This window comes from Emydura macquarii, unplaced genomic scaffold (genome assembly GCF_026122565.2).
Source record: "Emydura macquarii macquarii isolate MOO-44397 ecotype Brisbane River unplaced genomic scaffold, CSIRO-AGI_Emac_v2 contig_18, whole genome shotgun sequence".
Classification (NCBI taxonomy): Eukaryota; Metazoa; Chordata; order Testudines; family Chelidae; genus Emydura; species Emydura macquarii.
Window position 1 is genome coordinate 4,797,514 of NW_027130155.1, and position 22,421 is coordinate 4,819,934.

The following is a 22,421-nucleotide window of genomic DNA, read 5'->3' on the forward strand; positions in this document are numbered from 1 at the left end:
TGGGTCAGAAGATTTCTTTGCCCCTCAACATCTAGAGAGGAATAATTGTTGAGGCAGGTGATCGGGGTTCCCAACCATGCTCTGCTACTCTGTGTGTGACCATAGCAAGAGACTCAGTTCCTGATCCAAAATTCACTGAAGCCAGTGGAAAAACTCATTTGTTTCAATGTGCTTTGGATCAGGATCTCCGTGCCTCAGTTCCCAACCTGTAAAATGAGACTAATTGTATCTACCTTTCTCACAAGGGTGCGACTCAGTTACTTCTGTGATGCTGATCACTGTAAAGCCAATACCAAAGTCAAAATAATCACATCTGTTTCCATTGATGGTCTCACTGAAAAAAAAAAATACTAACATAGCTACAAAACCAAAACAGAGATCCTTTCTACAGTGCCTCATTTCCTATATTATGGTAATTTCCTTACAGCAGGCTCATGGATCAGAGTCAACTGCATGTTAATGTTTAATGATTTTTGTGGTATGTATAGTAGTACACAAAATAGATTCAGTTAAAACAGCCTTCTTGGCTGATATCATAAATATGATACAGTTTGTAAAAAATAAGATTTAACAAAATAAAAATCAGGAGTTCAGGGTTTTTTTGTTCTCATAACAGAAATGATGAGGATTGAGCGAGGTAATATGACATAGCATATTTACATTAATACTAACCTGATGCTATGGGGAATATGAATAAAAATAAATTATTGTAAAACCATTTACTGTGTAACTGATATAACATGATTTTTTGATAGGCTTCATCCTATATTTAACTAATATAGAGAATAAAAGAGCTTAACAGCTGCAATCTATCCCTATTCCTTGTTAAGTGAGAGCAATTATAATCATTACAGAACTTCAGCTAAGGTAAACTTAATTACCTATGTTCCAGTTAGCAAGTCTGCATTACTTCAAAGTTCACAAGTCATTGATACTATCAGTAAACGTGTTAGAAGAGTAATGCCATGCTTGTTGTAAAACAAACGCTAGACTCAAGAAGGATATGATTTATGCTTTTAAGTGATATTAGGCTTTTCAGTGTCTTTTTCAACTTACTGTCCATTGTGTTGTCTTAAGTAGTTATACAAATTATTGGTACCTTACCAGAGGCGCATTGACTGTGCTGATAACATAAGAAGAAGCTATTTTTGAGATGCCATACAATAAGATTAGGACTTCTTGCTGGCTTTTGGACCATAGAACGTAGTAATTGAAATAAATCCTTATTTTAAACTAAATAATAATAAGTAAATATAAAAAACCATGTACAGAAGGAGGTATCTTAATGATTCCATACAACTAATAATACATGACCTATTGGGGTATCTAGGCAATATAGTAAAACATAAGTAACCCAAAAGGGCAGGTGTTAGAAGTTATTTATGCAGCTTAACTCATGGACAATATCTGTCAGCCAGAAACATTCAAAAGGTGCGAGTACTGGGTGATTTCACTTCAATTTACCATTGTAACCCATTGCACCTCCTCTCCACTGTCTTTGCTTGTAATCATTAGTTGTGCTTTGTGCTAGAGGTGTACACAATACACGTCCATCTCCAACAACTTCTGGACATTTTTCCCCATAGTGGTAAACTTCCACATTTGAAACTAATTGAGACTTTTGCATGACTCTACTAAACAGAAACCTGCGTGCTCAACTTTGCATATCATAAAAATGTTTCCAATTTTGAATTATTACTCCAAGTGTGGTAAGACCAACATGTTTCTCTTGTTCTGTCTCTTTATATGAGACAGCTTTTCTATGTCTTTTCTTGGGACTTTTCTACCCATATACACAATACTTTGAAATTGGATTTTACTCTCACAATATTGACATAGGTGAAACCTTTGTGGGTTTCAGCAAACATGAGGACAAAGGTGATCCAATGGGTATAGTATACTTGGACTTTCAGAAAGCCTTTGACAAGGTCTCTCAACCAAAAGACTTGAGAAAAGTAAGGAGTGCTGGGATAAAAGGGAAGGTCCTCTCATGGATCAATAACTGGTTAATAGACAGGAAACAAGGGGTAAGAATAAATGGTCAGTTTTCACAGTAGAGAGAGGTAAATGACAGGATCTGTACTGTGACCAGTGTTATTCAACATATTCCTAAATGATCTGAAAAAAGGGATAAAATGTAAAGTGGCAAATTTTACAAATGATATAAAATTACTCAAGATAGTTTAGTCCACAGAAAACTGGGAAGAGTTACAAAAGGATCTCACTAAACGCAGTGACTGAGCAAGAATATGGCAGATAAAATTCAATGCTGATAAATGCAAAGTAATGCACATCGGAAAACAATCCCAACTATATATACAAAATGATGAGATCTAAATACCATTCAAGAAAGATCTTGGACTCATCACGAATAGTTCTCTGAAAACATCTGCTCACTGTGCAGCAGCTAACAATGTTAGGAATCATTAGGAAAGGTATAGATAATGAGACAATGTAAGCGGGCGGCATGGCCTGGTGGGTGCGTCACGACCCTTCCTTGGTCCCAGGCTCCAAGGAAGGCCACAGCGCCTCTACTAAGGGTAATTAGCAGTCAGTTAGGAGTCTACGCGCCCCGGCCCCTTGGCAGGGCAGGCAAGCGAGCAGTCTACGCGCCCCGGCCCTGAAGCAGGGTGGGGCGGGCAAGCGAGCAGCAGTAGCTCCGCTGTCGGTAGTGGTAGGGGGGGAGCACATTTGCCTGGGTTTGCCAATGAGTCAGCGGGGCTCTCGCCGCAACACGCTGATGGAGGGGTTTTGTCCCTCGGCCACTTCCTCACACCCAATCTCGGGGTACTTGCATCCACGTGTCCCCTCGGGGTCACTGGGGGAGATGGTGAGCTGGTGTCCGGTGAATCCCTCACTGTCGACTGGCGGCACATCAGGGAATACCTGAGGGTCGTCGGCGAGGGGTAACTCCTCCAGGTCCCAGGGTCCCAGGGGTTCCTCCAGTCTGGTGGGGCCAGTCCATGCTGGTGGGTCCTCCACGCCAGGCAGCTCTTCCAGTTAAGGGCCAGCCTCTGGGGGTTTTTCCCATCCAGCGGGCGGGGTTAGCTTTTCCCAACTAGGAGGGTCTGGCGGCCATTCCCAGTCAATAGGGTCCTGGGGCCCTCTCCAGTTCTCCGGGCTGGGTGACTCTACTTGGTCAACAGGGTCGGGCAGCCCCCTCCAGTCACTTGGGCCGGGCAGATCCGGCCAGGGTTGGAGGCTCTGGTCAGCAGGGTGTCTCTGCCACCCAGCCGTGGGGCCTGGATCAGGCCTAGGCTGCAGTCTCTATGAAGACGCGTCTGCTTCCTGCGGCAGCCGCCTCCCAACTGAGCTGCTGGGCCTGTCTTTTATACTGCCAGCCCTAGGCCTGGCTCCACCCCTCTGCTTCCAGGTGGCTGGGCCTGCAGGGGCTGGTTCTGTCCACCGGGGGCAGAGCTATCCTTCCTCGGTCCCAGGCGCCGAGGAAGGCCACAGCGCCTTGCTACAGACAATAAATAGAATGCTACTATTTAAATCCATGGTATGCCCACATCTTGAATACTTTATGCAATTCTGGTCACCCCATATAAAATATATATTAGAATTGGAAAAAGTACAGAGAAGGGCAACAAAAATGATTAGGGGTATGGAACAGCTTCCTATGAGGAGAGATTAAAAGACTGGGATTGTTCAGCTTGGAAAAGAGGCAACTGGGGGGATACAATAGAGATCTATAAAATCATGAATGGTGTGGAGAAAATGAATAAGGAAGTGTTATTTGCCTCTTCACATTACACATGAAATAGGGGTCACCCAGATAAAGTAATAGACATCATGTTTAACAAACATAAGGACGTACTTCATACAACATACAGTCGACCTTTGGAACGCGTTGCCAGGAGATGTTGAAAAATTCAAAAATATAACTGTTTTAAAAAAAGAATTGGATGAGTTCATGAAGGATATGTCCATCAATGGCTATTAGCCAAGATGGGCAGGAATCCATCCCATGCCCCGAGTGTTCCTAAACCTCTGATTGTTAGATGCCAGATGGGATTGGATGACAGGGGATGGATTATTCGATAAATTATCCTGTTCACTCCCTCTGAAGCATCTGGCACCAGCCACTGTCAGAAGACAGGATACTGGGCTAGATCAGTGGTTCCCAACCTGTAGCCCGCAGGTCAAAAGTGTCCCGTGGGGTCTTTCGAAGTGTCCCGCTGCTCCCCTCCCGTTGGCTGCATAAGGACCCAAGCAGAGCGTGTTGCCATGGGGCTGCAAGACAGGTACAGACTTCTTGCTGCAGCCAAGTGCATGAAAGATCAGTGCTCCCCTCCCTCTGGCTGTATCAGGGAGCAAGGCAAAGCACTTGTCCTGGGTCCATAGGCGCTGGGGTCCCTGCTGGAGCCAGAGGGAGAGGAGCACTGATCTCCCGTCCCCCAGACTGCAGAAAGGAGCCATTGCCTAGGGACCCAGGTGGAGTGCACAGGACTACAGGATGCGTGCAGTTTCCCTGCTGCAGCCAAGGGGATGGGAGATCACGAGGAGGTCCTCGCTGAACTCCTTCTGTCTGGCTGTAGTGGTGGGGGGGCTGCTGGCAGAGACTGGTGGCCCTTCAGGGTTGTAAAAATGATATCTGTGGCCCTTGAGACAAAAAGATTGGGAACCACTGGGCTAGATGAACCATTGGTCTGACGCAGTATGGCCATTCTTGTATTCTAACCCAAATTTACACTGGTGTGAGAATCAAGTCCTATTTGTTAAACTTCTCCATATTCCTGTACATGCAGAGGAACTGTATGAACTATAATATCTTAAAACATGCTATTGTGGTCTGGAAGAGTTTATTTTGTAGAGATTCTCATGTTCAAACAGTAGTCTGGAACAAATTTAAATGGTCCATTAGGATCAACTACATATAGGTACACTATTCAAGGGCAATGCTCAACTTGCATATTTTCAGTAGGTTAAGACCAGACGGCAGAACAGAGAGTTTTGATTAATTTCATTAAAAGTATGTTGCAACTTAAAATGTGAGATTAATATACCTTAATGAAAGAGGCCCATTCAAATTTTTGTTGTGGATCCTTTAATCTACTTTCCTTCTGCGTGCACACACCCTGGTTTGAGATGTTGCACGAGCTGCGTGACCTGAATGTTGGATGAGCTGGTTTCTACAGATTGACTGGAGTGTGAAGGTTTTGTTTGTTTTCTCCTCACGGTAGGGAGTCCTTAGTAGCAAATGTAAACAAGTGCATCACTGCACCCAGACAGTTTTCACTCATTTGAGATGTAGATACTTAACAAACTCATTGTGCTAAAAATACTAACCTCTCAATTATGCAAATGAAGTGTTTGAACATGGAGGAGGAAACGCTTGTAACTCTACTTGCTATAACAGAAGATGTTTCGCCACCTGTTTTAAAAATGAAACTGAACACCACACCCAGGCTTCCAAAAGAAGAAAAGCATTATCAAGAAATAAAAACAATTTCTGAATCTGAAGGTGACCATAACAACGGGATCTGAACACTTTTTTGTCACTGATTGGGAAAAAGCATATATTAAACAAAACTATTAGTATGAATTACTGTGCTCTAGAGACGTTTGATTTGACAGCCATGGAAAATGAAGTTTGTACAACATAAGAATGGCCATAGTGAGTCCATCTAGCCCAGTATCTTGTCTTCTGACCGTGGCTGGTGCCAGATGCTTCAGAGGAAATGAACAGAACAGGGCAATTTATTGAATGATCCATCCTCTGTCGTCCAGTTCCATTTTCCAGCAGTCAGCGGTATGGAGAACCCAGAGAATGGGGCTGTTTCCCAGACCATCTTGGCTAACAGCCATTGATGGACCTATTCTCCATGAACTTATCTCATTTTTTTTAACCCAGTTATACTTTTAATGGCCCCTACAGGTTCTGCCAACTGTCAGAAATGATTATGGTGATATGGACAGCTGCTCAGTGGGAGCTGAATGATACTACGCTCATGTCAAATAGGGATCAATTTGTCATCATATGGTAACCACTTCTAGTCATTAGCAACTGTGCTGGATTTGAATTGACGACTAAGTGTTTTAATGAAGTATGCTGTGTGTGATTCCTACCTTTGTTTGGTTTATTAGCTTTCAGCATAATACAGCAAGTCATACGATAGGTCAAATTAGGCGAGATAAGATTTCAGTTTGGACAAGTTCATTATTTTGGTTTTTGAGTTCTAAGACACCTTCTGCAGCCAAAGCCACATGAATGAAGTTAGCAGAAGTGAATACACTCACCAGATGAAAGTCTCAACTAACTATGTTCTTAACTGGCAAAAAAAAAAAGTTACTTCATTCCACTCTGCTTCTGCCTAAGGAAAGATATTTCTCACACATACGCACGCACACATACGCACACACAATCTTTCCAGAAACATAAAAAGCTGGGGTGTAGTATTTTGTTCCAGCACAATACAAAGGTCTATGTAGTTATTTGCTAAATGAGGAAGAATATTACAAAAAAGTTTGTGCATATTTGTTTGAATGAAAAAACCATCAACTTGTTTCAGTATTCTTTTTTTGTTTGCTCTGAACATTCATATGTGCACTTAACTTTTTTTGTTCACAAAACTGTATAAATACAAGCAGAATGCAAAAATCTCAAACATTAATGGAAATATGCATTTGAGTAAAGATTCATGCTGTCTAAAATCTGTAGCTAGAGCAGCTAAGAAATCAGAAAACCTGATATTTCAAGATAAACCTACTGGGATCCTCCTTGACTTCACTATAGAACTGGGGTAGGGGGTCTTTGTTTGCTTATTTTTTAAATAAAAAGGCATGAATGAAAGAGACCTGTGATGAAGTAGGAATTGCCTTCAGCTACATGAAAAGAATTAAAGACTTCCTGAAAGCAAATCCTGAGCTAGAGGGATCCGCAGTCACCCAGTCCCTGTCAATAAGACTGAAAACAGCAAGATCAGGCTTTTTGATCCCATTGCATTTTAATGCTTTGCCTAAAAAATTGCACGAGATGTGGCCTGATACCTCCACTTTGTGCTACCCATTTTGGTCTAAGCTTTATCCCCTCAGCTGAACATCAGATCATCCCAGTCATTCCAATCTGGATAACATTTCTGAGGTCCAAAATCATGTTAGAGTACCTTGACAATCTGGATGACTGAGCACAATTCAGGAGTGTTATGAATATCCTTCATGTATTGTGCATACATACAAATTAGCAAATGCTAACATTTATTTTGATTCTTTACACCTGACCATTGCCCATTCAGCTATAGCCTGCAGTCTCCCATTAATGCTGCAGAAAACTGCTTGCTAATCTGTAAAACACAAGCTTTTCCAATAATTAGAGGTTGGAGACCAGGCCAACCCTCACCTCTTATTCTATTGGCCCAGAAGCTCTATCATCTCATATTCTCCTTCACATATAGCTTATAAAAGATCCTCTCTCAATTCACCACCAACTAAAAGCTAGATAATCCGCTTTATCCTCTTCAATAGATCACTAGTGGTAAGAGATCACATGCTCCATTCAAAAGCCAGAGATCAGATTTTCATTGTCCACTCTGGATATACCAACCATATGCACTCTGATGCCCAACATTTGCTTATTGAGCTAACATAATACCTTATAGCTAGAAAGGTGGATGGCAGCGTTCTCTAGTGGATAGAGCACTAACCTGACATTCAGGAGAGGGGGTTCTATTTCACTTCACCTATTTGTGCCTCCATTGTCTGGCTACGCCAGAAGGAGGACAGGAGACACTGGATGTGATTTAATTAGGCAGCAGCTTTATTCTTAAATGTGTAGGGAACTCAGCAGATAAAGTTGTACATTGCAGGTAATTCCGTAATTATTTACATATACATGGGGGGCTGTTCTCTGCCTTCCCTATTTATCCATCCTGGTCCCCAGCCAATCTGCTGCTGAGACTTCACTATCCCCACCTTGCATGAGCATTGTGGAGGGGGAGGGGTGTCTATAAAAGAGCAGGGGGTTAACTCCCTGATGTACCAGTTAGAGAAGCCCCAAGTTCCTTCTCCCTCTCACCTCCCCACCACCCCCTCGGCTTCCACTCCTTTAAAGAATACCTCTTTTGAATCCTTCAACAATCCAGTTTATCTGATCACCGTATCCCTTCCCTACAAAGTACTTGGACATCCGTCCTACAATTACATAATGAGGTGGGACATCATAACCTAACCCCCATTTCCTTTTTAGCCACACCTAAGCCCCCCGTCTGCTGTGGGGAAAGCCAAAAGAAAAAAAATCAACCCTCCTCGCTTGGCCAATCTACTGGTGAGGGAAGAATTCCTTCCCAAACTTCCTAGAAAGGAGTGACCAGCGTTACACCCACATTGGAGCATGACAAAACTTGCTATTCAACTTTTTCCCTGGCTGGGAACATTGATGCTGCTCCACCTGGTCCAGGTAAGAGAGGGCTTTTTCTGCACCAGCCTGGACACAAATAGTCTCTCTTTTTCTGGTCACCCAGGCTAGGAGGGAGATAGATAGATAGAGATGCTGAGGTCAGCATCCCCAGGCTGACTTGGTATGAAGTTGCTACAGCAAGTCATGCTCTGGCTCTTAACATGACACACACCTTTTCCGACAAGCCAGACCATGCCTCCTCCCTGCCACTTAATGCATGATGAGGTCATGCTCCCACCCTTTGTTTGTCTATTTAAATTGAAAGCTCTTGGGTGCAGGGAGTGTTTCTTACTAGGTATTTGTAGAATGTCTAGCACAATGGGGGTCTCTAAGCACTACTGGAAAAATTAATAATAAGCAGATACAGGTATTGTCATCATACTGTGATAGTTCATATATACAACAGGGAAAACTTATGTTCCGTTCACGTGACTAGCACTGTAGTGTAATTTTATGTGGAGAAGTGAAGTTAAACAGTCAGTGTTAAGGTTGATATTGGAATCGACTATTTCCAGGATGTTACTTAGGTTTATTTTTTGAACTAGTGGTAAAAACAGTCCAATTGCCTGACTTTCACAACAATGTAGTGACAAAGTAATCATTTAATTATTTATATTTGTTTCATTCCATTGAATTTAGGTGAGATTGACTCAGCATGACTCTGTGATTGAAGAAACGCCAAAACCTGAGTCAGAATTACATTTTAAATAACCTTGAAAACAACATTGTTGATTATGGCATGCACAATCTTCAGGTGAGAATGGTTTAGTTCTGGGATGGAGAGGGGTAGAAATAAAATCTTAACAACTTCAACTTTGTATTATGACTCTGCATCAACAGGTGCAAGGCAATGTTATGTGAGCTGTGTAAATAATTCAGGCTGCCTTTACTGCTGTTGAATGGTGTGTTTCTTAATACTATATAAACCAGTGACTCTCAACCTTTCCAGACTACCGTACCCCTTTCAGGTGTCTTGATTTGTCTTGCATACCCCCAAGTTTCACCTCACTTAAGAACTACTTGCTTACAAAATCAGACATACAAATACAAAGGTGTCATAGCACACTATTACTGAAAAATTGCTTTCATTCTCATTTTTACCATATAATTATAAAATAAATCAATTGCAATATAAATAGTGTACTTACATTTCAGTGTATATTATATAGAGCAGTATAAACAAGTCATGAAATTTTAGTTTGTACTGAGTTTGCTAGTGCTTTTTCTGTATACGTTACAAAAGTAGGCAAATATCTAGATGAGCTGATGTACCTCCTGGAAGACCTCTGCATACCCAGGGGTATGTATACCCCTGTTGAGAACCACTGATGTAAACAACTAAAGTCCACAATCTGCTTTAAAAACAATCTGCATACAACAGCTACTGTCCACACCAGGTGATGTGTCCTGGGGGTTTGGTTATAGTGGTAATTCATACCAGCAACAAAAAAACTTAAACCTCACCTACACCTTCTAGCAAAGCTTGGCCATTCCTAGGGTGTCTCTGCAGGACCCCTCTGACCCAGCCTCCAATATCCCACGTCCAAAGGAAAAGCCCACTTTTAATTATAGCTTGACTGGAACTCACAAAACCTAACTCCCGATGTGAGTTAGCACACTCCATATCTTTATGCAGAATTTGAGCAGCTCAGATTAGGGCTGCTCTGTAGAGGAGCTCTGCAGACTCCGAGCAAGTACCTGTCTAATACTGATGACTTAGTGTTGTAGCCTGAGAATCCCATCACTGCTAGTAGTCAGTCTACCAACAAGCTGTTAGCTGCTGCAACTCTGCTAATAACGCAGTATTAAACCTGTCCCTGGATTTATTTTTTGTTAGACTCGTAAAACACATTGCAAAGTTAGGCCTTGTCTACAGGCAGAGTTGTGCTGGTTTAACTTAAGGTATGATTTTCAACCAATTTAGAGCTTATGTAGGCACCCTTATTTCAGTTTAAACCAGAGCTAATTCAGTTTAGCTTGTCAATTAGGAATTACTTTATGATGAACTGGTATGAACTGCAAGGGTCTGCATTGGTCTAACTAAACCAGGGCAATTTTGTGTGTGAACAAAATTTTAGGGCTTAGTCCTGTGGTTTACTTACTGCCTTTGCAACAGTAAAATCCATTCAATTCCCACTGAAAGATGATGTTTGAGAAAGTTAGAGGAAGAGAGTTGAGAGCACTCAGCATCTCACAGAACAAACCCATCTTTTGCAAGACATATGGAAGCCCAGACAAAATTAGTCTCATAAGACAATGTATAGGTGATGTACTTAGATTTTCCGTATTAAGCTTTATTGCTGAACTAGTCAGGAAGAGAAGTGCAAAAACTTTTATTTAAACCACAATGTCTCTGCTAATAACAATGGAAAGTTATATTGAAACAAGTGATTATTAGATATGTTGCATATAAACCCCTTGTCTTTTGGGCTGAGCATGTTTTATGTCAAGTTCCAGACTAAGTGAATAATTGCTGCTTAGTTTTCAGTACAGTGGCCTTGAGAAAAAATAAAAGGAAACGTTGATAGCGAAACTGCAAGCACAATCTTATCTGTATCAAGGCTAACAGGCAGTGCTGACATGGTTCACATGATGGATCTTTTCCCCAGACAATGATTTATGCAGATAGATTTGTTACAAACCCAATGAATGTCAAAATCGATGTTTTATGCACAAAACAAACTAGTGTAGAAATGGGGGTTTTACGCACATTATCAACATAATGTACATTATTTATTTCCAATCAAAACCTTTATAGAATCCTATCTGTTTGGATTAGAGTGAACATATTGTAAGATAACGAAATGAACACTTAGTATATAGTTTACAGGGGCTATGCTAAAAATACATATTTTGTGTTTGTTTTTCTGTTTTAGCTCTTTCAAATATGGCTAACACCTGTCACCTATAAAAACATCATACCTAGAATGGGAAGGAAGTATTGGTGATAAACCCTAGAAAAAACTTATGATGGGAGGAGAAAACTCCCATCCTGGCTGGGGCTGGACTAGATTTCATCTCTAATATCTATGCTCCTTGTTATTGGTCTCATTCTGCTGTAGAAGCCAGTTTTCTTTGGATGATACCAAAAAAACTGCTAAATTAGCAGTAATCTCTATTCCACTTTAGCCTATCAACTTCAGCTGGTGTTTAGGCTGAGCGAGGGCCATGCAGGACCCAGCCTCAAGTTATTTCTCTCAGTTTGCTTGCAGAGAACCATTGTGAAAGAATTTCCTTCTTACCAGACTTTCCTCTTCTCTTTATCGGTCTACTGCAAGTTCTCAGAGTGTGGTTTTTGTGGCATCTAGTAAAATGGGTTAGTAAAATAGAAAACAGTTGCAATAAAATATTGACTCTGTAAGGAAACCATTACCCACTTCCCTACTGAACTCATTCATTTAACTAGGAAGCAGTATAGTCTAATACTGTAGAAGATAGAGCTGGCTCTAAGAACTTTGAGATCCTAGTCCCAGCTGTTCCATTTATATGCAGTGTGACCTTGGCCTTAGGAGATTCAGCTTTTCAACATCCCCTGTCTGTAAACAGGAATGATGATCTGCCTCACAGGCATGTGGCAAGGCTTAATTCATGCTTCTAAATAAGAAATTATTATGTAAAATTTCCTTTATAACTTTTCTGCAAAAGACAATCGTTGCGTAAGAACACCATTTAATGAATGTGAATGAGCAAAGCATGGAGCTTTTTGCTCAGATACCTCTGCTGCCACCCTCTTCCCTCAAAATTATATTCTATGGCAGATGCTGACAGAGGATGGGTGAAAATAGTTTCATGTTCCTGCTGAACTTCAAACCAAATAGCTCAGTTCAATGTACAGGGTAAATGCATCGGCAGTTTGCTGCTCTCATACTTAAAAGGGCATTGAGGGTGAGATCTTGTGCTGGTAAAGTAGCATTGATCCATCTATTTCCTGCCAGTTGAGAATCTGGTCTGAAATGTTCAAATAGGAGACCAAAGCAGAGGTCTCTGCTAATGTTGTCCAAATGCACTTCATATTCACTGAATTACAATTTTCAGGGGATATTCAGTTTACAGGATTGTACTGAGAAAATGCAAAATCATGTGTTAACAGAAGCTGTGGGACCTTGCATATGAAGAGCAAAACATTCAACACCAGGGTTTTGAAGTTTACAGACTGCATGGTTTATTATCAGGCAATTATCAAACTAATTAAATAAATATACTAACTACATCAGACAAGAAAATAAAACAAACATTGGGCCTTTCCTGGACATGCTTACTTACTGGAGTGTCATAGGAGGGGTATTACAATAAGGATTTAACTCATCTTGCATAACAACTCTTGGAGCCCCAGTGCTCTATTGGTCCATAACTATCAGCAGCTAGATCCCACACCCTAAAGCAGGCCATTTGGTTCCCAACAGGAATCATCTTTTTACGTTCAGTACTTCCTCATCCTGCAGAGGGCATTAAAGTGAAGTCTGGCTTGAGATTTGGACTTCTATAGCCCCGCTCAGAAATCAGACAATACCTGGGCTCAAAAGGCAAGGTTCACCATTTTTCAATTATATCTTTTTCAATTGTCCAACAAAAAAACCACACCCACACACGCATCTGATAAGTAATTTATGATAAAACTATTGAGTCCATCCTGTGGTGTACCAACCCCCCCACCAGTTCAATTAAGAATTTAAAGTGGCTGAGCCACTGAATGTAAAAGCTGAATGATGTCCAGTCACACAGAGGCAGCGTGGAACAAAAACAAAGAAGACCATGGGGTGAATGTTGAATGTGGAGCCCAGTGCTGCTACATATGTGACACGTGCCTATGGTCAGACCACCTGAAAGGAACTTCTCTGCCCTCACTCACCTTGCCTTTAATATCCTGGGACCGACACAGTTACCACCACTGCATATGTTTTCTGCCCTCTGACAGCCACTATTGAGATATTAGATTGCCATTAAGTATTATATTCTTCTGTTGTATAGAAATACTTAGTCCAGTCCTGTGACCATTAATGTAACCAGCTATTGAAGCCAGTGAGAGTTTTGCCTGAATAAAGATAGTAGGATCAGACCTGTTCTGCAGTTGCTAAGTAACGGCTTCATTTTGCATGTACTAACCAACCTAAAATTAAGCTAGTTACATAAAGCGTCAATGTACAGCAGTAAAAGTTATCCCATAAACCAGGGTCATTTATTCCTCAGTGTGGTGCTCTGTCGTCACCTCATTTGCTGTGGGTGTAATCCTTTTTAAGAGTGTTCTTACTTTAGTCATCAGCATCTCCCTGAAGTGATCACCCATTAGGAAATAAAAGACAGGGTTAATAACACTATTTAAAAATGCAATAGGCCTTGTGATAATATAAATGATGTTGATGGTGTTCTGTGTGCACTTGGATAGCTTCCAGGATTCCAGTCGGGAGGCAATCCTGACATTGCGCATTATGTGATATGGAGTAAAGAGTAATGAAAAGATAACCAGTGCTATGATGACTAAAGAAAGAGGTTTCTCAAGTGGCAGAGCAGTCGTGAGCTGCTCATTATGGTTCTTAAGAAAGATAAGCATCTTCCTGTAAAAGCAGCACATAACACAAAGAGGAATTACAAACCCCAGAAGAGTCAGGCACATGCTATAAATCAAGTTTTTCTTTGGATCTCCAGAACTTGCATAGTCTATACAGGCATTACTATTGGCACTATGTATCGGACTTATGAAGGTGTTTATTGGCAACAGTTCAAGTATAACCAGGATCCATATGGCGACAGAGACAACAACAGCTACCTTTCTCTTCTGTAGAAAATGTTCTCTGAAAGGATGTAACATGAGTATATAACGATCAATGCTGATAAAGGTAAGGAAAAGGATGCTTGTGTATAGGTTTGCATGCAGCAGGAACCTGTTGCTTTGGCACAAAATGTTCCCATGTGTCCACTTTTCTTTGGAGTAGCTTGTCACCAACATCGGAAATGTGCATAGAAATGCAAAGTCCGATAGTGATAAGTTAAACAGGTAGATATTGCAACTTTTCCAAGTTTTCAGGCAGAAGAGGTAGCCAAAGACGACAATGCTATTTCCAGTTATGCCAAAAATGAACTCAATGGTATACATGGTAGAAAGGTAATACTTTTGCAGGTTGTTATCCATCTCTAGGCAGTCACCGGTCTTATTCACATCCTGGGAAGTTAAAAAAGTAAAATCAACCATAAGAATAAAATGATAGTTACAGTGCTTTTCTATTTTTGATGTCACAACTGTGGTAAGTGTGATCACTGCAATGTCATTTCCCTTTCACACTAGATGAAGAGCAAACTCAGATATTACCAGCCCTGCAAAAAATACATCTTATAAACACTTAAAGGTTCTGTTTCAAGATCTTGGCATCAAAGATGTAAAAATATGTTAAAAGTACAGATGAAATCCAGTGAGAATTCTACCTCAATAAGAAATTGAATAAGGACTTTGGGATTTTGTATGACATTTTTTATTTTCCAGAGAGTTTCCCCATAAGGCAGAACACAACGTGATTTTGATTCTTTGTGTCCATTATGCTACATGAGTAAACTAAAAGCATTATGGTATACTAACACAGCACTGGGCTAGAAGGAGTCTGATTGGATGAGAAAGAGTTAAAAAAAAAGCAAGAAAAAACAGTCTCATGACAGCATTTTTTGGAAATCATCTGCCTTTGTATCTATGGAGTTTTACTCCCACATCTTACTCACTGCTCTCTAAGGCAGAAATCCCATCATTTTCAATGGGACCTTTGCCCAAGTAAGGAATGAATAAGTACAGGATTGAGCCATTGGTATGACTACGGTTTGAAGAGTGTTCTATTAGTCATGGTGGTTAAAAAGAAAAAAAAAACCTGGTTTGTTAAACCAATAGGAATATTTGTTATTTATGTATTCATAGTAATAAACTAACAATCATCTTTATCAGAATTACACAGAAACAATCTTATAAAAGAATGCAGGTACAGTATGCTCTGCAGTTTACGCTGTGTCTCAGGAATTCTGAGGCACTATTGAAGAAATGGAGGTCTCAGTTTCATAGGCCAAAATTTATAAATGACAGCAGAGAGAAGGCCAGATCCAAATCCCACTGAAGTCAGTGAAAAGACATTAGCTAACTTCAAGTTCAGAATAAAATTAACAGTGAAATTTCATTGAGTTGATGAAAGTTTACAAATTTCACCAGTTTTTGTGGTAAACGTTTTACAAAGCAAAACCCAGAGTTCTATTCAGCTCTCTGTATGGTGTATTATAATTATGATTAACTATTTGTGTAACAAAGTGCCCGGGGCTCCATTCTGCTGGGTGCTGTGAAGTTGAGAGAAGCAATCCCTGCCCTGAAGAACCTTTCACGGTAGATTGTTTTCTGTATTTTAGCTAACATGTAATTGTTTGATTGCTGCATACTTAAGGGAAATGCTATATTAAGGGAATACAAGCACATTTAATTTTGCTTATTCACTCGCTTTGCAAAGCTGTAAAAATACATTGTTCAGCTCTCTTTTTAGTGTAGGCCTGTCTAAAAATAATTAGATTTACCATTTTAATTCCCTGATTATATAAATAATTATTCTGGATAATTTGCCTTATTAGAGAATTAAGAGAATAATGTCCACAGTTTATTGCACCTTATACTTGGTTATTTAAAACAACTGTTTATTATTCTGCTTTTTGATTTCAGAATAAAATATATCATGATGGGCTAAAGAGGGCTCTTGAGAGTCCCTTGTTAAAATTCCAGAGAGGACTGGGATATTTCTGCCTCTGAGGCCGTTCAACACTGTAAATTAGCCCTTGGGCTCAAAAATATTGCTTTGCCTTTAAATGCAATAGATTGTACCCAGTATCAACTTTTGGGGGGAAAAAAATCCCAAACAACAAGTTCTGGGAAAGTTTCCCCAAATAATAGAAGTGGAGCACTTCATTGTATCCTCAATGTACTCAGTTTATTTTTCAAGAACAAGTATAAACATTTCTACCAGAGTGTACTTAGTGAAAGTTTGTTTGCCAAGCAATTTTGCCTTCTTCCTGTGTTACAGTTATGAAAACTTCTTTCCATTTAAATGGGGAAGCACATTATAATAATAGATTCTCCAGTTCTTCTCCCTTCCCTCTCTGCATGTCAACAAATACATACCTAGCTTGTGGGGTTTATTACAGGCTAAGGAGGAAATTTTTGTAGGAACCCATTATTAAAATATTGGCAGCAAATTACTGACAACATATGGTGGGAAAATGAAACATAAGAACAATAGAAATTGGATTACAAATTAAGTCCTATGACATCTCAATTAACACTTCCTAAGAAGGTAAATTACTGTCTCAAAATCTGCTACACACAAGGTCCTTCAGACAGTAATGTTAGCATGTAACTATTTTAAACGTTTTGTATATCTATTGTCTATATTGTCTAAAACATAGAATCTAGCTGATAGCAAGATACTCTAGTGTAGCAAGAAAACTTTTTAAAGCTATGAGATAAAATAAAATAGTTATATGAAGCAAACTTGTATACACAGAAGGTATCGTGTACTAATAGATACTTGTAAAAATTTCAGTAGTTAATGCCACAAGTTATTGACTTTGATACACTACTTTTAGCTTAACCCCTGCAGTTCAAACAAACAAACTATTAGGAACAAACTCAAACCTTTTGTTTAAAAAGAAGAGTTTAAGCAGTGAGATTACTGCACACTGCATAAACATTCACATTTTGAATGGAAAAAAACATTAAAATATTGAAGACTCCATTGGTCTATGTACATCTTATAAACAGACTTATTGATCACCTTCAGAGCAATGTTCAGGGTGCTGGTAACTCAAGGCAATATGAAGTGCACTCTTTTCATTTGGTTGTTTTTATATGGTAGCCACATCTTTAAATGTTGTTCACAAAGGGACAATATATTAATTTTAACATTTTATCATAAGTTTTAAAGAGTATAACACAAACAGTTTAATATGACATGAGAGACTCTCACTAAAGATTACAACTTACCATTTTGTGGAATGAGTATTGTCTCTTAGTAGACACTCCTTTAACCATGACGCGAAGAAAGCTTCTGGCTTACTAGAGTGCAATTGAACACAGCTGTATCTGCTATTTTGCATATCATTCAAAGGTGGTTAATTATTCAAGAGTACAGGGCAAATTATCTGAGCTTGATGTGTGGGGAGTTCCACTGAAGTGGAAAGTATTGCAAAACTTACTCTGAGTCAACAAGAAAAATAATGACAGAATTCTTCTTTGCAGAGATCTAGTCAAATCTAACTACATGTGCTGCAGTAAGTAGTCAAATTCTCTGTTGTGCTTATTTATCATATTTACTTTTAAATGGCTGGAGAATGCTGAAAGCATCTTTTTAAAAGGATTTTGAATTCAGTAATGTTTAAAACTATTTCCTAACACCAATGAAATATTCATAACAGGAGAGGGAGTCAGGAGATCTGAGTTCTATTGCCATTTCTCCCATTCATTCACTGACATTGGGTAAATCGATCAGCCTCTGTGCCTCAGTTTCCCCCATCAAAATAAGCAGAAGGACTCTTTCCTACCTCCTGATGGTGTTCTGAGAATTAATTCACTAGCGTTCATAATGTGCTTTGAGATATTCAGATGGTAGGAAAGCGTAAACCATTGTATGTTCTATTGTCAGATTAATTTCCAGTTTTCTAAAGACCAAGGAAACATTCAGCATGTTGACAGTTAAAAATAAATGTAACAAATTTAACAGACTAATGTAATCCAGTAGTTAATGACCAACTAGCCCCCCCATATTAAATGTTTGTCTTAGTTATTACAATTTACACTATTGGAGCAGAAAAAGCATTTTAATACTTTCAAAGCTTTTGATTTTGCACTCCAATGCTGTGGAACACAGCTGAGTGTATTTTCCAAATCAGGAACAAATACTCTGCAGTTGTAGACGGGCGCAGCACCACTGAAGCTAAGATACCTGAGCTAATTTACACCAGCGAATAATTTATCCATCAGTTTCAAAATATGCAGGCTCATTTTTCACTCCAAGGTGTCTGCACATGCAGATTTACATGACTAATTGTTTTGCATGAAAAAAATTCAGATATTTTTCTACAAGCTTGATTTTCATATGCATGTTGGATTGTTGCACTCCATTGACTAATTGTATTTTCACACAAATTCAGTTTGCCAGCAAATATTTGAATGTTTTTGAATGTGCAAAAATTTAGTCATAATAAATAGCTTGCACAAAAACCAAGGCAGATAAAAATATACTGATAATTTCACAGGTCAGGTTAGCACCACTCACACTTTGACTCTGTATAGGGAATCAGTGATTATATAAAGACCAACTTTCACTGAAAATTAACACAAACTATTTGTAAACATACCAAAAAGAAGTTTAGTTGACTATCGTTTTTCAAAATGTAAAAGCACTTGAGAACTTTCAGGGGGAGACTGGGAACAGCACAATTCCTGGAGAAAGATGTTTTTAGCCCTCCCAAACCCAGCAAACACTAGTAACCTAGTGTGAGATCCATGAAGCCACTCAGGACACTCCTATGCTACAAACAAAAACAGAAAAACCCAGATGCCAGTGAGTCTCAGAGACCAGGTCAACAAAGTCAGAGACCAGCCCAAGCAGGAATATTTACACTTCAATTTTAAAGCCCCACAGCCTGAGCCCAAGGCAGGTGACATGCGACAGCCACAGGTGTTTTATTGCAGTGTAAATATAACCTGGGTCTCTCACCTTGTTGCCCTAAGTGCTGGTCTAGGGAGTCATTCTCTCTTGTGTTTATCCACAGTGGAACAATCACTGGGCCACAGACAGAGAGTGGAAATGACTCTAGTCCAGTGGTTATGGAGCCCACCTGTGAGGTGGGAGACCCAGGGTCCTGACCCCCTGCTCCAGTCACTCTTTCATTATTTACCCACAGAACAGCTTCAACTGGAAGCCCCACATGAGAATATCCGAGACCTTAGTGGTTAGAGCACCCTCTTGTGAGGTAGGAGACCCCTATTCAAATCCTGTCTCCCCCTCTGGCAGAGACAGGGGAATTGAACCTGGGTCTCCTACATCCTAGATGAGTGCACTGAGCTAAAAGTCATAAGATGGGCAGCAGCAACATCTCCTCCAGCCATTTTGTGTGGAGTGAGGCAGGGGCCTAAATCAATTCTCACAAGAAGCTACTAAAGAGCCTTAGCTGCCTGACTCCAGATGGTGAGTTCCATTTGGGAATCACAAGGCGAGATAGGTGCCTCTCTCTTTGAGAGGGGATGGGCTTATTACACATCCCTCTCATCAGCATCTCACACTGGTTAGCTTAGGCAGCTCCACGCTTAATGTGCTAGCTTTTGTGGATTGCATTCTAAGGCACCTCTCTCTCCCCATTCATTGCATAGGGAGCCTAGGCACTTAACTTAGGCCTTGTGGCTCTCACTGTTGTTCCTGTGAGTTTCTAGGTGCCTAAAAGTTAGGTGTGGTGATGCTCAGTGTGGCAACGCCTCAGGCCTTTTGTGGATCCCCCCACAATAACCATCTTAGCAAGTCAGACCAACTCTCCATCTAGCCCAGCATCCTGTCACTGACCATGGCCAATATCAAATAGTTTAGAAGTGCTAGGAAAAAAAAGGCTTTAACTCTGCTTTATTTTGGTTCACCTTGCATCAGTAAATTTACAGCTGCAAGGTAAATCAACAAAACATATTTTCAGCTGACAAATTTGTCTACAAAAGGATTGGTTAAACTAAATTAATTTGTAAACTGATTTTCTACACTACATGTGGAGAAGTTGGCTATGCTGTGAAGCATGAAAGCGTATATATATTTCAACATTTTAAAAAAATCTTGACTATTATGCTTGACTATGTGCATGTAAAGTTTTTGAGAGCACTTGTGAGCACTGTTAAGAAGCTAAAACTGCTGTTCTATAACAGGTTGATGCTTAGTGAAGTATACCGAGAGGTATAGATGGAGGGCCCTATCCTGTAGACCTTTCTCACACCAAAAAGTACCATTCGTTTCAGACTATGGTGTATATGAAGGTTGCAGGCCCAGGATCACAATTTTTGGGCTTACATTTATTTATTTTTAAACAGGGCATTTTTGTGAAGAAACTTTGTAGGTCTGAATTTCATGTAAACAAATAAGAATGATGTTTTTTGCCCAGCTAATGGCAGCCCCCTGAGGATTACTGATAGTCCTTAACATCAATAATACATCACAATAGCCCCCCCAAAAAAATTATTTATTGAGATGGGAAGGGCAGTAAAAGATCAAGAAAATAATCCTGGTTGTCCCTCAGAGAGTATTGTAGCACTTTCACAGAGTATTTCTTTAGCAATTCCCACAGGTCAGTAACATATATATATTTACAGAGCACTAATTGCTTATAACTACAGCTAAATGTTAAATGATCAAAATCTGATTCCATCGTAAACAGGATATTTATTGCAGTAGTTCTTAGACTGATGGTATCAAACATTTAGATAGTACTATTAGTGTACATGACATTGCATTACTTGTACTGTGTCAAAACAGATAGGTCCATGACTCAAAGAGAATACATTCTAACGAGAGAGAGAGAGAGAGAGAGAGAGAGAGAGAGAGAGAGTGAGTAATGTGTGGTATCCCCACCAGTGGCCTGGGCAGATCCTCTCATCTTTCTCTGCAGAGAAAAATCGACTGAGTTTGTGACAGTGTCACTGGCTCCAGGGCTGGATTTCCAATTAGGCACAATAGGCATGTGCCTAGGGGTGCTGGCACTCTAGGGGCACCTCAAGAATGGCAGATTACTGCATGGTCCAATGGGGCCCGTGCCCAGGGTCCCCAGCCAATTTAGGGGCCCTGCACAAGAACTGGAACTATAGCCTTGCTTCCTGTTCCTCATCCTCTCGTGGCCACACGGTCCTGCTCCTCCTCTTCCCCGAGGCCCCGCCCCCTGGCCAGGCCAGAAGCTGGAGCCCTGGGATGAGCATATTCCCCCACCCAGAGCTGGCTGAGCTGGTCAGCTCAGCCCCTCTTTCCCCCCTTCTCCCATGAAGAGCTGGCCTAGCCAGCCCTCTCTCCCCTGTTGCCCACCCGCACCCCTCCCCCCTGCATGGAAAACATGAAGGTGCTGAGATGCTGTGCTAGGGGCATGTAAGGTATGAATCCGGACCTGACTGGCTCTAAAGAAAATGCATCACACCTTTCTTCTTTACAGTTTGTCCCTGTAACTTCAGATGAGTCTCTGAAAGCACTAGGGAAAAGGTCTTCCTTTCATGTGAAGGGTCTCACCTATAGAGCTCCATGGAGTTCAGTTCAATCACACATCCTATTCATGTAAAGCTGTTGGACCATGGTGTCATGAGCAGTTCAAGGATTCTAGCTCCATATCCCTTTCTCTTTTGAATAAAGAAAGCTGATGAAAACTGGAAGGAAAGCAAACTTAAAACCAGGAAAGATTAAAGGAATGTTGTTAGGAAGAGGAAAACGTTATGAAGAAATGGGAAAGCTACAACCACATCCACCATCAGGACTCCTGCCCCAAGTGGTAAGAGACCGCAGTCTTGTGGTCTTTGATTCTTTACTATTCCTGGACACACAACAACAGTGGGCAAGCCAGAAGACTAGGCTCTTTTGTCTCCAACAATGGCTGTCCAAGTGTTCCATACTACATAGCCAAATCCTGGAGTTCCTACTAGGTAAAACTACCATTGCACTGGTGTAAGTATTTCTGGATTCATTTAACTGGTTTCTAGATTTCTTTAAAAGTAAGGACTTCAGGACTGAACCAGGTATTTAAAACTGCAAGCAGAGGTTGTGGATTCTCTGCCCCAAAAACTAGCAAGCTAGTGACTGAAGATGAGAATTTTTGAAGGGAAACCCCTCCAAACGTTAACGTTTCTCTTCCCATCCCCCTGAACCACACAAACCTAAAGAGAAGCAATATGGATAGATCCAAGAGAAGTTGCGATAGTTCCTTTCTACACCATGCACTCATCCTGGAAACAGGGTGTCATGGCTTTTTATCTGCATTGTATCTATAACATTCCTTGTAGTTA

The 22,421-nt window shown here is 40.4% G+C and overlaps 1 protein-coding gene across 2 annotated transcripts; it reads right to left on the reverse strand.

Annotated features, from left to right (window-relative positions):
* Positions 1 to 13,565: 13,565 nt before the first annotated feature.
* Positions 13,566 to 17,446, reverse strand: SUCNR1 (succinate receptor 1). Of its 2 annotated transcripts, none has more exons than XM_067538119.1 (2): positions 17,391 to 17,446; positions 13,566 to 14,555 (listed from the first exon to the last, which is right to left on the reverse strand). In XM_067538119.1, exons 1-2 carry the CDS (start codon positions 17,436 to 17,438, stop codon positions 13,575 to 13,577), a joined length of 1,029 nt encoding a protein of 342 aa, XP_067394220.1. In that variant the 5' UTR covers positions 17,439 to 17,446; the 3' UTR covers positions 13,566 to 13,574. The 2 variants fall into 2 exon arrangements, with proteins under 2 accessions (XP_067394220.1, XP_067394283.1); XM_067538182.1 differs by lacking the exon at positions 17,391 to 17,446 and adding an exon at positions 17,182 to 17,276.
* Between the last annotated feature and the right edge of the window lie 4,975 nt (positions 17,447 to 22,421).

What these genes read in the sequence shown, in the direction of transcription:
- SUCNR1 (XM_067538119.1), bottom strand. Translation starts at nt 17,438, where the DNA reads ATGGTTAAAGGAGTGTCTACTAAGAGACAATACTCATTCCACAAAATG. An exon ending in AATACTCATTCCACAAAATG is followed by an intron (nt 14,556 to 17,390) that starts GTAAGTTGTAAT and finishes TTAACTTCCCAG; the next exon opens with GATGTGAATAAGACCGGTGA.